Raw genomic sequence first — 13740 nt, 5'->3', positions numbered from 1 at the left:
AAACCAACATTATTTGAATTATTTTTTACTTTGTAGTGACACAGAAATCGGTTGTATATTTTTGTTAAAAAAAATAAACGAGAAGAAGCCAAAAATATGATTTAATTATTATCGCCTCAGTCAAGACTTCCGGATTCTTAGAAGTCACTTTCCGTAATCAATTTATTGATAATTAATTTAAAACCAAATTTACTAATCATTAAGTTTAACAAGATTTCGTTTGAAACGCGAATGGTTTTATCTATTAATAAGATAAGTTTTATCTTTTAATAAGATCAACCGGTCAAGTGCGAATTAACTCTAGAAGGGCCAAGGGCTGGCCAAGGGCTGATGATTGTGGTTGAAGGTGGCCATAGGAACTCTATAAATAAACGATGCAACCCCGTGGTTTAATTCCTTTTCATACGGAATTTCTATATGAAATCCACTGTCTGATTTTGGAGATGGAACGTGGCCAAAGAAATTCTGTACACAACGACGCAAGCCTTTATTAGATAGATAGATAGATAGATTATTTATTTCCAGAACCTAAGCAACAACAACAAATTATAACACATAATAAACAATGATATTCAATACACAATACACATATGGCGACACACACTTCATTAACTTATTAACTAAATTTTTTTAAGAAATAAAATTATACAAAATAAAAAACAAAAAAAAGGAACTGAAAATAATAAAATAAAATAAAAAATAAAAACAAACAAAATACATAATAGAGTGTTGCAGCTAAAGTCTATGAAAACGGTTCCGGAGCTCAGAAAAAAAACCGAGATTAGATCTCGGCAACTGATTTTCAGCCCGGACCATATACGAACGTTGCTCGGAAGGCTGTACTTCGTGCTATGAGTTGTAAACGGGAGAGAAAAAAAAAAGAAAAAATCTTCTACCCTTTTTTCTATTTTATATTAACCTGCTATAAACATTGTGCTGCTCAGTAAGTGTTGTTTTGTTTTAAAGAAGTGAACGCATATTAAAAAAAATACGATTACGTGTAAGTACGAGTATTTTATTAACATATTAATCCTGTATTCACTAATCAACTAATACACGAAGTAAATTTTTCAAGTGGACCTTTATGGTGAAATTCGAAACTATATTATATATTATAATTATATAGATTAGCGAAAATTGCTGAGAGAAGTTACGAAGATGAACTAAAAATTAAAACTGCATCGTTAATTTTAAAAAAACTTTTTCTCTGGCCAGGAATCTGAGGAGTTAATTAATAAAAAAACATCCTGTATTAGACTTAACCATTAGATAGTGTCGTTTATAAGCATCAAATCCTGGAAAATAATGTCTAATAGCAAATTAAGGGGAAAGCTAATTTTGAGGAAAATACATTTTTCGTATATAACTTAACTTTTTCAATATTCTATCTTCGGAGATCAGGGGGGATGGGGAACGTTCATATCGCCTTCTTTCTTGAATAACTTGAAAATTACAGATTGCAGAAAATATAACAAAAATAATAAATAATCTGAGATCTCAACAAGTCCTTTCATTCGATATGTCACTCGATGCAGTTTGCCACCTTTTTTTTAACCAACTTCCCAAAGGAAGAGAGGTTATCTATTCGTCGCGTATATTTTTTTTTTATTTTTTATGTGTGTCCAGCGATTTTTTCGCGATGCCGTGACCGATTGACATGATTCAACCGCCATTGTGTGCGGCTAGTTTCACAGGGGGTCCCATTTCGAGGAACTTTGAAAATTTCCGCCAGTTTTCTCGGAAAATTTGAAAAACCTGATTTCTTATAAAGTTGAATAACTCGAGTATTTCTTAACCAATTTCAATTTTATTTTTTTCATATGAAAGGGTATTTCATTGCGGTACTTTTCTACCTTGACATAGGTATGGTCTGATGATTAGAACTTTGAGTTATGGGGTGGAACTCATCATCACTACCCCTGTTTTTTACATATTTTATGATATCTTACCTCCTGGCCATCTAATCCTCACGAAACTTAAAATGAACATTGAATATCTAGATTAACATGATATGATGGATAGTGTGACCTTCAACTCTTCAACCCTGATAATACAGAGGTACCTCCTGCCTCAACGATACAAGATAGGCATTTGGAGCTTACGAATATGTGATAAGATCCTTGAGTAGATACATATGATGGAAAATATGACCTTGAACCTTCAACCCTAATGATGCAGAGGTGCCTTCCATGTAAAGTATATAGAATATATATTTGTTGTAATGATGTTGTTAGACAGAGACATATGATGAAAAATTTGACCTTCAACTCCTTAGATCTGATAATGCAGAGGTACCACCAGCCTAAATCACATGGATAAGCCATTTAGTGCTTTTACAAATATTCAACTCTGTCACTCTAATGATGCTGGCGTGCTTCCAACCTAAACCATAGGAGTTAGCCATTTTGTGTTTTCATATATGTATTAACGTCAGTAAGCAGACACATAAGAAGAAGATTTTGACCTTCAAGGTCTTAACCCTGATAAAGCAAGATTGCTTTATCAGGTCAGTGACCTTCAAGTTTTTAATCCTAATGATGCAGGGACACTGCTGGCCTAAGCTATAGTAACTTGACAATTACTTCTTAAAATATAAAATTTGGTTAACTTTTACGTTGTAGTTTTTTTTTTGTGAATTGGCCTGACTCACTCGCAGAGTTTACCACTTAGTTTGATTTATTTACTTTTCTGTTCCAACATAACCTAGCCAATAATATAGTATTTCATATAGCCTCGCCTATACTTTGTCGTATTGAATTGGTTAGGTTAGGTTGGAACATATAAGACAATATAAACTCCGCTCCGCCACGCGAGTCGTTAATAAAAGTAAGTAAGATGAACGCAGTAAGTTTGGTAACGACTCTTGAATTTCTTATAATATTTGCTTATATTGCACATAACGTAAAAGTAACATAAATTCTTCAACCATACCGTACAAGATAATCAATTACACTGCATTGATAAATAAAAATGATTTATTAGGTGTGATTCTGATAAAATTGTTGATATAAAAGCATTAAGATAGAGTCGGCACATTCGAAGACTTTTGCACGATGAGAACGATCCTAGTTGTCCTGGCGCTTGCGGTAGCAGCGTCAGCTGCGCCCCAATATGAGCCCATCTTCTACGACTACCACGAGGAAATCGGTATCCCCGAAGCCGCCCGCATCAAGGCTGGGGAAGAGAGCGTGGACTTCGATGGATCCAGAATCGTGGGAGGTTCTCCATCCAACTTGGGCCAATGGCCTCACATGGTAAGTGATTTTCTGTATTAACATATGAGAGACCTAAAAACTTCGAACTTCGAAATTGTAACTAATATTATTGTGCAGGTGCACATTACTATAATTGCTGGATTGGAAGAATTGAAATCCCTTGTTTGTTTTTGTTCCTTTTATTCCTGTTCGTTCCATAGGTCTATTGCCAGTACTGAATCACTAAATCGAAAAACTGGCCTATTTATATCCCCGACTCAAGTACCACAACTTTCTAGTTGCTTCTATTACCTGCTTCTGCAGGTTCAAACAGGGATATAGGCCTTTTGACCAATCACAACTGTTTTCTATGTCTATCCCTGTTGCTCTATTTTCAAACATGTACGGACCTGTATGACCGTGGCCTTGAATCGAGGATTCACAATAATAATAATAATTAAGCATTTACTTTGTTCAGGAATTTACATATTTCTATTTACTATATAAATAGAAATAAAAAAATAAACAAATAAATAAATAAATAAGTAAACAATTTCAAACTTATAATTACGTCGAATCTGAGTCAGCTGTTCGCGTCGTCCCGCACAATTATGAACGTGAATGTGACTTTGTCTCTTTGTTACGCTTCCACGCCTTAACTGCAAAATCGGGTGTCATAAAATTTTGAACACACGCTGTCAGGGGTTCAGAAAGGGCATATAGTCCAGTCATTACAAAAAACTCTCAAGGGTCTCAGACTATCTTTGTTTAGGCGTGAAGAAGAGACAACCAGACAGACAGACAGAGTTCCTTTCGGATTCATAATATTAATAAGGATCAATATTGTATTCTACAATATTGATAATAAATACAAGTAGCAAAAACCCATAGGAAATTAGATATTTACAAAAAAAATACCTTGAAATTTAATACTTGCGTACACCCTACCATATGTAGGTTTTGAGACATCTTTTAGTGTGTCAATATACAAGTATTTACAGATTACAGCTGGGTATATCAAATTCCGAGATTCTTATCTAATTTCAGCTTAAATGAATGGACTAATAGGTATTTTTATCGCGAAAACAGTGGCGATCACGAGGAAAAAAAAACATTTGTCTGCAATCTAAGCAGATAAAAGATAGCATAATAATATAACGATTACACATTATAAAGGGTTTAAGGCGATTTTACGATACTCATTGACGCTCCTCAATCACGCTATCGGAGTTTTCTCAACACCTTGCATATACAAGATACAAACTGAGACTGTTAGAGAACATTATCATCATCATCATCATCATCATCATCATCATCATCAACCCATCACTGCTGGGCACGGGTCTCCTCTCATAATGAAAAGGATTACGCCATAAGCCATAGGCCGCGCTGGCCAAGTGCGTATTGGTAGACTTTATATACCTTAGAGTTATTTTTAATAAATCTCTCAGGTATGCAGGTTTCCTCACGATCTTTTCCTTCACCGTTTAGCAAGTGATAATTAAATTGTAATAGGCACATAACTTTGAAAAATCAGAGGTTTGTCTGATCACTAGGCTATCACTGCCTTGTTAGAGCACGCTCTCAGCTAATTTTTCAAAACCTAACTTTCACATTAATCGTTTTTTTATAATATAGGAATAGCAAATAAGCAAATAAAGATTATAATTATGATGATTATGATAGCAGACGAGCATGCATTCCACATTTGTAATAAAATAAGAATAAGATAAAATTAGATTCCTGCCTGAGGTCAGCCACAGATGCACCACTAGTGCTAGCTAGAATGCCTTAGAAAGGTATGTCTTTTTCAACACCCTTCAAACAAAAATCAAGCCACAACTTCTTCATCTTTCACTTTTATTTTAATTTCATTATCAATACTCGTTTGCTACTCCTAGATTAAAAAAAATAGTCAAATCACAGTTCTTCAACTTCCACTTTGATGGTGTCCAGGTTGGAAGCCTCATACAACTGCTGGACGGCCGCACCTCCGTCTGCGGGGCGTCCATGCTCTCCAACACCCGCGCCGTCACCGCCGCACATTGCTGGAGACACCGCTACAACCTCGGTTTGGAGATGACGATGGTGTTCGGCGCCGTCCGCCTCTTCTTCGACGGCATTCGCATCAGCACCAACCAAGTCGAGTTACACTCCAGCTACAATGAAGACAACTTGAATTATGATATCGCGATGATCAGAATGCCTTTCGTTCCGTACTCAAGTATGTTGACGTTTTTGTAACAAAGAAGTAAAAAAAATATATTTTTTAAGGTACAATAGCCTAAAGCGTAAGAATGGAACCCTACACCAAATTATACCTAATGACAGAAGTGTTAAGCGCTGCTGTGTTCTGGTTTGAAAGGTGTGATAAGGGGGATATGATTTTCCGAGGTATTCCAGCTTCTTCCCCAAGGGTAGCAGATGCATATTTGTTGCCGACCTCAGATATGAATTTAATCTTATCTGGGTTAAACACAGATGTCTATAAGCGGCAGTAGCCACTTACAATTATGTGGACTTGTCTTCTACTTTTATATTATAAAAAGAACCCTAAACTAATGGCCGTTCATATCTGTAAGTTTTAACTCAATTTTTTTCACTGCTTTTAATTTTTGTCAAATTCCTTTACAGGCACCATCGACCGCGTTCTTCTGCCCGCTGGCTCTCTCAGCTACGTTGGCTTCATCGCCACCGCTATTGGCTTCGGACGAACCGCTGATGGTAAGTAGCAACTAACTACCACCATTACACACTATTATAAAATATCACAATTTTACTTTTACTGTAACATTTCCTATGACGGCCGATATCGATCTTAAGCTCTTATCAACTCAATGTAAGGTGTCATATATTTTATTAATTTAGCAGGCTTTCTTTCATCATCATCATAATCTTTCTTATAGCACTTCTTTCTTTTTTTTCTTTTCTTATAGAACTTCTACCATGCTTCTATTTCCTTTTTCTATTTCTTGAATAAATCTGGAGCCATTCTCAAATTCCATAAAATTATTCCAGGTGCTGCTGGCAACATTAACATGAACCAATTCCTGAGCCACGTTAACGTGCAGGTCATTACCAACCTGGAGTGCCAGCGCGTGTATGGCACCAACCATGTCATCGCTTCCACTCTCTGCACCAGCGGCGCTGGTGGCCGCGGCGTCTGCGGCGGCGACTCTGGTGGTCCTCTGACGATCAGCGGACCTACCCTTGTAAGTTAAGTTTAAAGAATCTTTATTTCTCATAAGACATATTACATTTGTCACTTAAAATGAGAAATTTACAATAGATTAATAATAACTTATGGTAATGCTCGGTAGGTATGTTCGTGTGTGTGTTGCATGTGCGTGTGTGTAGCGCATGTGTGTGTGTGTGTGTGCGCATGTGTGTATGCGTGTGTCTGAATGTGTGTGTGTAATTTTTATGTATGCGTTCTTGACATAACACTATATATTTATGTATTTGTGCTTTTAGTATTTTTGAGTGCTTGTTATATTATATGTCAATATTGTATTGTATGTTTATTCGATGTTATTGAGAATGTAATTTTTTAACAGTGTTTTGAATGTGGCAAAGGACTTTACTTTAGTTATACATTCAGGTAAGTTATTATACATTCTAGCTCCATCATATTTTATGTTTAATTTACCGTAATTTGTCCTGGTTTTGGGTAGTTGTATTAGATTTGTATTTTTCTTGCGTTTACTATATCTACTGGGCTCTTTGAGAACAAAACGAAATTGTGTTCGTAGTGTTTCTTTGAGTATTTTTCTAACCAATATGCATGTGTTGTAGGTATATATCTGTTTTACGTTAAAGAGCTTCGTTATTTTGTAAACCTCCTTTGTAGGTGTCATGAAGTCCATTTTATATAGTACTTTTATTAGTTTGTTTTGTGTTCTTTGTAGAGGTTGTATATTACTCTTAGCTGCGCATCCCTATATCTCAGTAAGATATTCTATATGTGGTTTTACTAAGGTATTGTATATTACAGTTCGTATTTTTGCTGGTATATATTTGGATAAAGTTCTTAAACAACCTAACAAAGATATTAGTTTTTTACGTACTTTCATTATGTGCGGTTTCCATGTCAATTTATTGTCTAAAATAAGGCCGAGATATTTTTCTTGTTCTGATATTTGTAGAATTTCATTGTTTATTTTAAGTGCAAGATTAGGAACAATTTTTTTTTGTTTTTAGCGGCGAAAATCATGTATGCTGTTTTGTTGGTATTAATTGTGAGAAGGTTGTGTTTAAACCACTCATCTAGGGAATCTAGATCCTTTTGAGATTTGGCCATAATTTCATTCAAATTTTCTCCATAGTAAAAAAGGCACGTGTCGTCTGCATATAATATTAGATCCCCAGTTAAGGCAAGTTCACTAATACTATTAATGTAAATTAGGAATAATAAAGGTCCTAATATAGATCCTTGTGGAACACCGTGAGTTATCTTTGTCATAGTACTTTTACTGTCGCCAATTTTGACTATTTGATACCGGTTGCATAGGTAAGACTTTAGAATATTGTATGCTAAGTCACTAAAAAGGTAACTAAGCTTCTTGAGTAAAAGTGGGTGACTCACCGCGTCAAATGCTTTTTTGACGTTCGTTTATAATTATAAGTAACCAGCATGAAATCCAATTTTTCCTTATAATATACAATGAGTAGAAGACGAGCATGCACTCCACCTGCCATCTGTACTAAACACCAGATAGGATTAGATATTCCTGAGCTGGACAACTGCTACTACTACTAAACTAGACTAAGCTGGAACGCCTTAAAGAGTATGTATCTCTTACCACACCCTTCAAACCAGAACAATAGTGTTTAATACAGTTACTAATAGGCAGAAATATGTGTAGCGGTGATGCCGCCGGAGTCGAACCACAAAGGGTTCTACCACCTTTGAATCTATTCAGTATCATTTCAGTATTAAAAACATCTATTTCTCTTCAGATCGGCATCGCCACGTTCGCGGCAGCATCAGGCTGTAGCGCGGGTCTCCCGTCCGGCTACACGAGGGTCTCCTCCTTCACCTCCTGGATCGAGGCACGAATGTAATCAACATCAGAACCGACTAACCAAGCTCATATTTATTGATTATTATAAATATCTCGAAGAAATTTTGTTTTCTTTTGTGGTTATCTTTTCATGTAATCAATATCCTATCCTGATTAACAGAAACACAGTTAGCACACACTCATTTAATAAGCTATTGCCACTTTAACTAGCCCAGTTTAGTATATAATGAAATATCAATACAAAGCATATTTATTTATACGAAATATAGTCACTTCAAAAAGCTTACCACACAAAATACAATTTCCGTTATACTATACTAGTTTTTGCCCGCGGCTTCGCCCGCGTTTAAAGAAAATAATATGACATACTAACATACATAAAACTGAAAAATTCGTACCTTCATTGGAATGACAGTGGCGCCATCTGGCGAAAATTGGTCGTACCAACTCTGAAACCTTCGTGGGCTCATGGACAACAACTTTGCTAAAGATCTTCACTTGATTACATGCATAGTTTACGATTCAATCCTTACTAATATCGATTAAAATAATCGATTTTTTGGTACAAAAGATCGATTCTCCGATTAATCGCCTAGATCGCCATTCCTAGTTCCCGTAGGATTTCCGGGATAAAAACTATCCTATGTCCTTTCTCGGGTCTCAGACTATCTTTGTACAAAATTTCATTAAGATCGGTTTAGTGGTTTAGGCGTGAAGAAGAGACAACCAGACAGACAGACAGACAGAGAGACAGAGTTACTTTCGGATTTATAATATTAGTAAGGATGTATATACTACATGTATGTATATACTAGATGGTAGAACCCTCTGTGTCTTGACTCGGCTCCACCACCACACCTATTTTTGTCTAATGAAAGCTGTGTTTAGTGCTGCTGTGTTTTGGTTTGCGTGTGAAGCGAGATTTATATATCTTCTTAGTCATCAGGAATAGCAAAGCAATAATAAATAAATGACCGACTCGTAAGACTGGGAGTTTCATGGGAAACTATATTCGCTACTACAATGAAACACATCTTGAAACTCACAGAAAAAAGTTTGAACAGGTCGTTAAACAAACGCTATGTAAATAAGCGTATCATAAACTAAGTTATTGTTTCACAGATAAAACGGTGTAGTCTGAAGTAACTCCAACTCCACATGTACATTAGGTTAAGTTTATCAACGTAATTAGATAACTTATGTCATTAAAAGATGTGTGTTATAGAGTTTCTTTCGCCGCTCCTTCTCCATAATGAAACTTGCAAAGTGGTAGTAGATATAATAAAAGTGATAAACGATATATGATAGAAAGAGTTCTGTAAAGAATCAACTTTGGATAAAACATTTTTGATTCGATTTGATTTGAGTTAGTCTTATTTAGGGCGATAACAAATGCCTACCAGGCATTACCATCAGCAGGGCTTCATACATTAGCTACTTCTGTATTATAAGCAAGAAGAAGCAATAAAAACCATTAATTTTTTATAAAATCTGGCAAAACCACCGGATTCTTAGAAGTCACTATGTGTAATCAATTTACAGATCAATCATTTCAAAGCGATTTTACTAATTATCATTAAGTATAGATTTTGATTAAAATGCTAATGTTTTTATCTCGATAAGATAAATAAATATGATAATGTTATACTTGTTTGTTCACCGTGACTGTTGATACAACTAGTACTTGAAAGGAATTTAACAATGCAACGAAAATTGTAGTTTAGGTAATGAAAATTGCACTTCTGAATTAATTTACCGAAGAAGGAAATCTTTCAAGAAAACTTGACAAACATTCAACTACACAGACGGACAGTATTGTGGAAGTAAATCATATATATTACGTTACACTTAAAGATATATTAACGCAAGAGGAACTTTACGAACTCTGAAATTAAACGAAGAAATGACTTGAAGTTGGAAAACAGTCAGCCGAATTGTCTTAACTACAAATTGAGCAAAATAAGAAGAAAACAAGGAAAGAGAAACTACACTATAACATAATAGCAATTTTGTAAACATTTGTCCCTTGGGAAACACCTTTTTAAAGACCTCACAAAAGCCTTAGATCAAGATGAAGTTGTTCTTTATAATCTTAAGTGTGGTGGCAGTGACCGTTGCAGTACCGACTTCGTTGCCACTAAACTACCATGATGCAGTGGGTATCGCTGAAGCTACGCGTATAAAAGCTGTTGAAGGGAGCATTGACTTCGATGGTAGGATCGCTGGAGGATCTACAGCCAATCTTGGCGAGTATCCGCACTTTGTAAGTAATTATTATGTATTATATATATACCATTGAAGATCGATTTGACGAAAGACGTTTGTTCTAGCCAATAGAAGAATGACGCAATAGGTGGTAGTGGTAGTGTAGCCGATCACAGATGCTTTGTTATATAAGGACTAAGGTGATCACCTCATATATCACACCCTTTCTACCAAAAAACAAATGCTTCACATTAAAGGCGGTAGAACCCTTTATGGTTCGGTCTAGCGGCCACCGCCATACCTATTTCTGCCTCATAACAGCAGTGTTAAGCGCTGCTGTGTTCTGTTTTGAAGGGTGTGGTAAGGGAGACGTACTTTTCCGAGGCGTTCCAACTTAGTCCTCAGGGGTAGCGGCGCATCTGTGGCCGACCTCAGGTAGGCATATCTAATCCTATTTGGGAATGATTACAGATGTCCATGGGCAGTAGCCACTTACCATCGCATGGTGGACTGCATGCTCGTCTGCTACTCCTATATTGTATTTAAAAAATAATAAGTACGATCTTAACCATGATTTACTTGTAATATTTCAGGGTGGTCTAATCGTGACACTGACCACCGGTGCGACATCTGTCTGCGGATCCTCAATGGTGTCAAACACGCGGTTCCTGACCGCAGCTCACTGCTGGTGGGACGGTAGAAACCTGGCCCGTCAATTCACTGTAGTCCTCGGGTCTGTGAGGCTCTTCTCTGGTGGTATCCGGCTCTACACGAACCAGGTGGTGATGCATGGGAACTGGAATCCAATAACAGCTGCTAACGACATCGCTCTCATCACTACCCCCTGGATTTATTACAGTTGTAAGCTGTTTGCCATATTTATTTAAAATATTTTTTTTTGTAAGGTCGAAGTAGCGAAGTATTTGTGGCTGATAATAAGTCACTGTCATATGAAACAACCAACTTCATATACTTAGAACATATTCTGAAACGGATCAGAGATGAACTCGAAGCATTTTGGCTACGGCCACTCCTGAGGGCTAACATGGTCACCACATATTTAAGTCATCGGTAAATAAGTTTGATGCAGTTATTAATTACTTGTGAACGACTTTGAGGCAGTATATGACGCTGTTGTTCATGTATGATGCTGTAAATTCAGAGTACATATTTTTGGGTTTTGTCACACCTAAAATGTACGTATGATCTCATTTTTTTGCCTCCCAAAAACCTGAAATATTTTTAATTCAATTACATGTATTATAAATGTTAAATCAGCTAATAATACTATACAATTACAATTATTTCATTCGCAGCTACTATCAACCGAATCAGTTTACCCTCGGGTTCTCAGCTCACCAACAACTTCGTTAACACTTGGACCATCGCTGTCGGCTTCGGACGCACCAGCGACTGTGAGAAGTTTTGAAGTTATACTTTATAGAATGAACTGATTAGTTTCATTGGATCGACGTCATTAAAGTTAAGTTTTAAATATCTACATACACTTGGTATCTAGTGGATATCTATCCTACTCCGGACTGCACAAAGTTGATTAATTTGTAAGTTATTGATAAGATTGAAGAAGCGAATGAGCACACAATCTATAGTTATCTGTAATCAATTTCAAATGCATTGGCACTTCTCATTAATATAGCCCCAATATTATTATGTAAGTCAGCCGAGATGCAAACTGTTCCGAAGAAATTCTTTACGTTAGAAATAGGTAAGACGATGGTATCATGACGCACCATGACGAGGCCAATAGATTAGTAACGATCTAAGCGTTCTCGACGATATAAACTTTCCTTTGTTGTGATCGAAAGTGAGGCTACAACTAAACCTACTATTCAGCTTTATTCATGTGACACTAACTTCCAGCTACCCCAATTTCCGTCAACCAAGTCCTGAGTCACGTGAGTCTCCCCGTCATCACTAACGACGAGTGCCGCAGGACCTTCGGCAACAACATCATCTCCTCCACCCTCTGCACCAGCGGCGCTGGTGGTAAGAGCACCTGCTCTGGTGATTCCGGTGGCCCTTTGCAGATCGGTGGACCAGTACTTGTAAGAATCTTGAAATTATTCCTTATCTTCGCATCTTCTTTGAATAGCTACAACCGCAGTAGTGTTTTTTTTAAGCCTGTCAGTAAAGAAATAAGTTTGGGAACAAAATTGTTATAATTTAATAGCAGTTTTTGTATCTCATCGTTAAAAATAATAATAATGAATATAATTATTTATTTAAAGTAACAAAGATTCATTCACATTTTTGAATTACAATTACAATTTTACATTACATTACAATTTTAAATATAGAAGGCTGCTATGAGAAATGCAGCTTAACAAGTAAGGATTAGTACACTTTAAAAATCTTCAAGAACATCTTCAATAATGTTTTCTCACGATGTCTTTCTTAACCGTTAATATAAATGATTATTTCTAATATGCACATTCCCATAACTTCAAATTGTTTGAAGTGCCTAAACCATTGTCTTGATCGAAACTGACTAGCTATAAATTTAACTGAATTCATCCTCAATTGCTCCTTCAAGTCAATATTCTTCTCTCAACAGATCGGCGTGACGTCATTCCTTTCTGCGCAAGGCTGTGAGCGCGGCTTCCCTGCTGTCTTCGCCAGGGTCACCTCCTATGTCGACTGGATTCAGGCCCGCCTTTAAATCCTTCTCTAAGTCCTTGATTTCTTCTTTAAAAAATGGGATTTTTTCTTCAGAGAACTTCATTGTTATTTGGTCTTTAAAAATTTTGAAGATGTTATATTTAACGGCGCGAGCTATTATTTTCAATAAATTTTAGTTAATTTTGAGTTGTAGCTATTTAATTGTATTTGATTATATTTCATTTTATGATTTCCATGTAAGTTACTTCATTAACAATTATTTTAATAGACTATATTTTTGGAGCGGGTAACTCCGGATGGGGTTGCAAGTGTCGTATTTATGATAAGAACTATGATTATGATCTAATGATGATGTTTCGCTTTTGAGAGTTAGTCGACAATTGACGTGGATGGCGTGTCGACTTGTAAATCCAATCGGCTCCTATTTAATTTTTTTCTTGTGTACTTCATTGTTGGAACTGAAAGCAGTTGGTGCACTATGAAGTAACGCCATCTGGCATTTCCATATCGGTCAGACGCGACGCTCGGCGATCTGACATATTTATATTTAAAAAATATTTATTGATGCTACATGTTAACTTTAAAAGTACTTGTTGTCATAAAATGTTTGTATTTTTATTAAAAAACAATCATGATGTTTTTAAACTAGGTAATCGTATATCCCAATTGATATATAT

General features: G+C 36.1%; 3 protein-coding genes across 3 annotated transcripts; all 3 read left to right on the top strand.

Annotated features, from left to right (window-relative positions):
- The first annotated feature begins 3053 nt into the window (after positions 1-3053).
- Positions 3054-5926, top strand: LOC140755350 (collagenase-like). The gene is made up of 3 exons (XM_073090544.1): positions 3054-3254; positions 5151-5418; positions 5829-5926. The coding sequence occupies exons 1-3, from the start codon at positions 3054-3056 to the stop codon at positions 5924-5926; spliced, it is 567 nt and encodes a 188-aa protein (XP_072946645.1).
- Positions 5927-6126: 200 nt separating this feature from the next.
- LOC140755425 (brachyurin-like) lies at positions 6127-8481 on the top strand. Its single transcript, XM_073090630.1, has 2 exons — positions 6127-6406; positions 8154-8481. The coding sequence occupies exons 1-2, from the start codon at positions 6233-6235 to the stop codon at positions 8256-8258; spliced, it is 279 nt and encodes a 92-aa protein (XP_072946731.1). The 5' UTR covers positions 6127-6232; the 3' UTR covers positions 8259-8481.
- A 1808-nt stretch (positions 8482-10289) lies between these two features.
- Positions 10290-13331, top strand: LOC140755349 (collagenase-like). The gene is made up of 5 exons (XM_073090543.1): positions 10290-10481; positions 11017-11284; positions 11740-11838; positions 12299-12583; positions 12931-13331. Exons 1-5 carry the CDS (start codon positions 10290-10292, stop codon positions 13101-13103), a joined length of 1017 nt encoding a protein of 338 aa, XP_072946644.1. The 3' UTR covers positions 13104-13331.
- The last annotated feature ends 409 nt before the right edge of the window (positions 13332-13740 follow it).

This window comes from Epargyreus clarus, unplaced genomic scaffold (assembly GCF_041222505.1).
Source record: "Epargyreus clarus isolate Ecla_fem2 unplaced genomic scaffold, WU_Ecla_fem_2.2 ptg000033l, whole genome shotgun sequence".
NCBI classification, from domain to species: Eukaryota; Metazoa; Arthropoda; class Insecta; order Lepidoptera; family Hesperiidae; genus Epargyreus; species Epargyreus clarus.
The sequence above is the reverse complement of the archived record's forward strand: the minus strand, read 5'-3'. Positions and strand labels throughout refer to the sequence as shown.

Coding starts and splice junctions, on each gene's coding strand:
- LOC140755350 (XM_073090544.1), top strand. CDS start 3,054: ATGAGAACGATCCTAGTTGTCCTGGCGCTTGCGGTAGCAGCGTCAGCT. Junction 3,255..5,150: donor TGGGCCAATGGCCTCACATG/GTAAGTGATTTT, acceptor GATGGTGTCCAG/GTTGGAAGCCTCATACAACT. Junction 5,419..5,828: donor GCCTTTCGTTCCGTACTCAA/GTATGTTGACGT, acceptor ATTCCTTTACAG/GCACCATCGACCGCGTTCTT.
- LOC140755425 (XM_073090630.1), top strand. CDS start 6,233: ATGAACCAATTCCTGAGCCACGTTAACGTGCAGGTCATTACCAACCTG. Junction 6,407..8,153: donor CGATCAGCGGACCTACCCTT/GTAAGTTAAGTT, acceptor ATTTCTCTTCAG/ATCGGCATCGCCACGTTCGC.
- LOC140755349 (XM_073090543.1), top strand. CDS start 10,290: ATGAAGTTGTTCTTTATAATCTTAAGTGTGGTGGCAGTGACCGTTGCA. Junction 11,285..11,739: donor CCCCTGGATTTATTACAGTT/GTAAGCTGTTTG, acceptor TTTCATTCGCAG/CTACTATCAACCGAATCAGT. Junction 11,839..12,298: donor CTTCGGACGCACCAGCGACT/GTGAGAAGTTTT, acceptor TGTGACACTAAC/TTCCAGCTACCCCAATTTCC.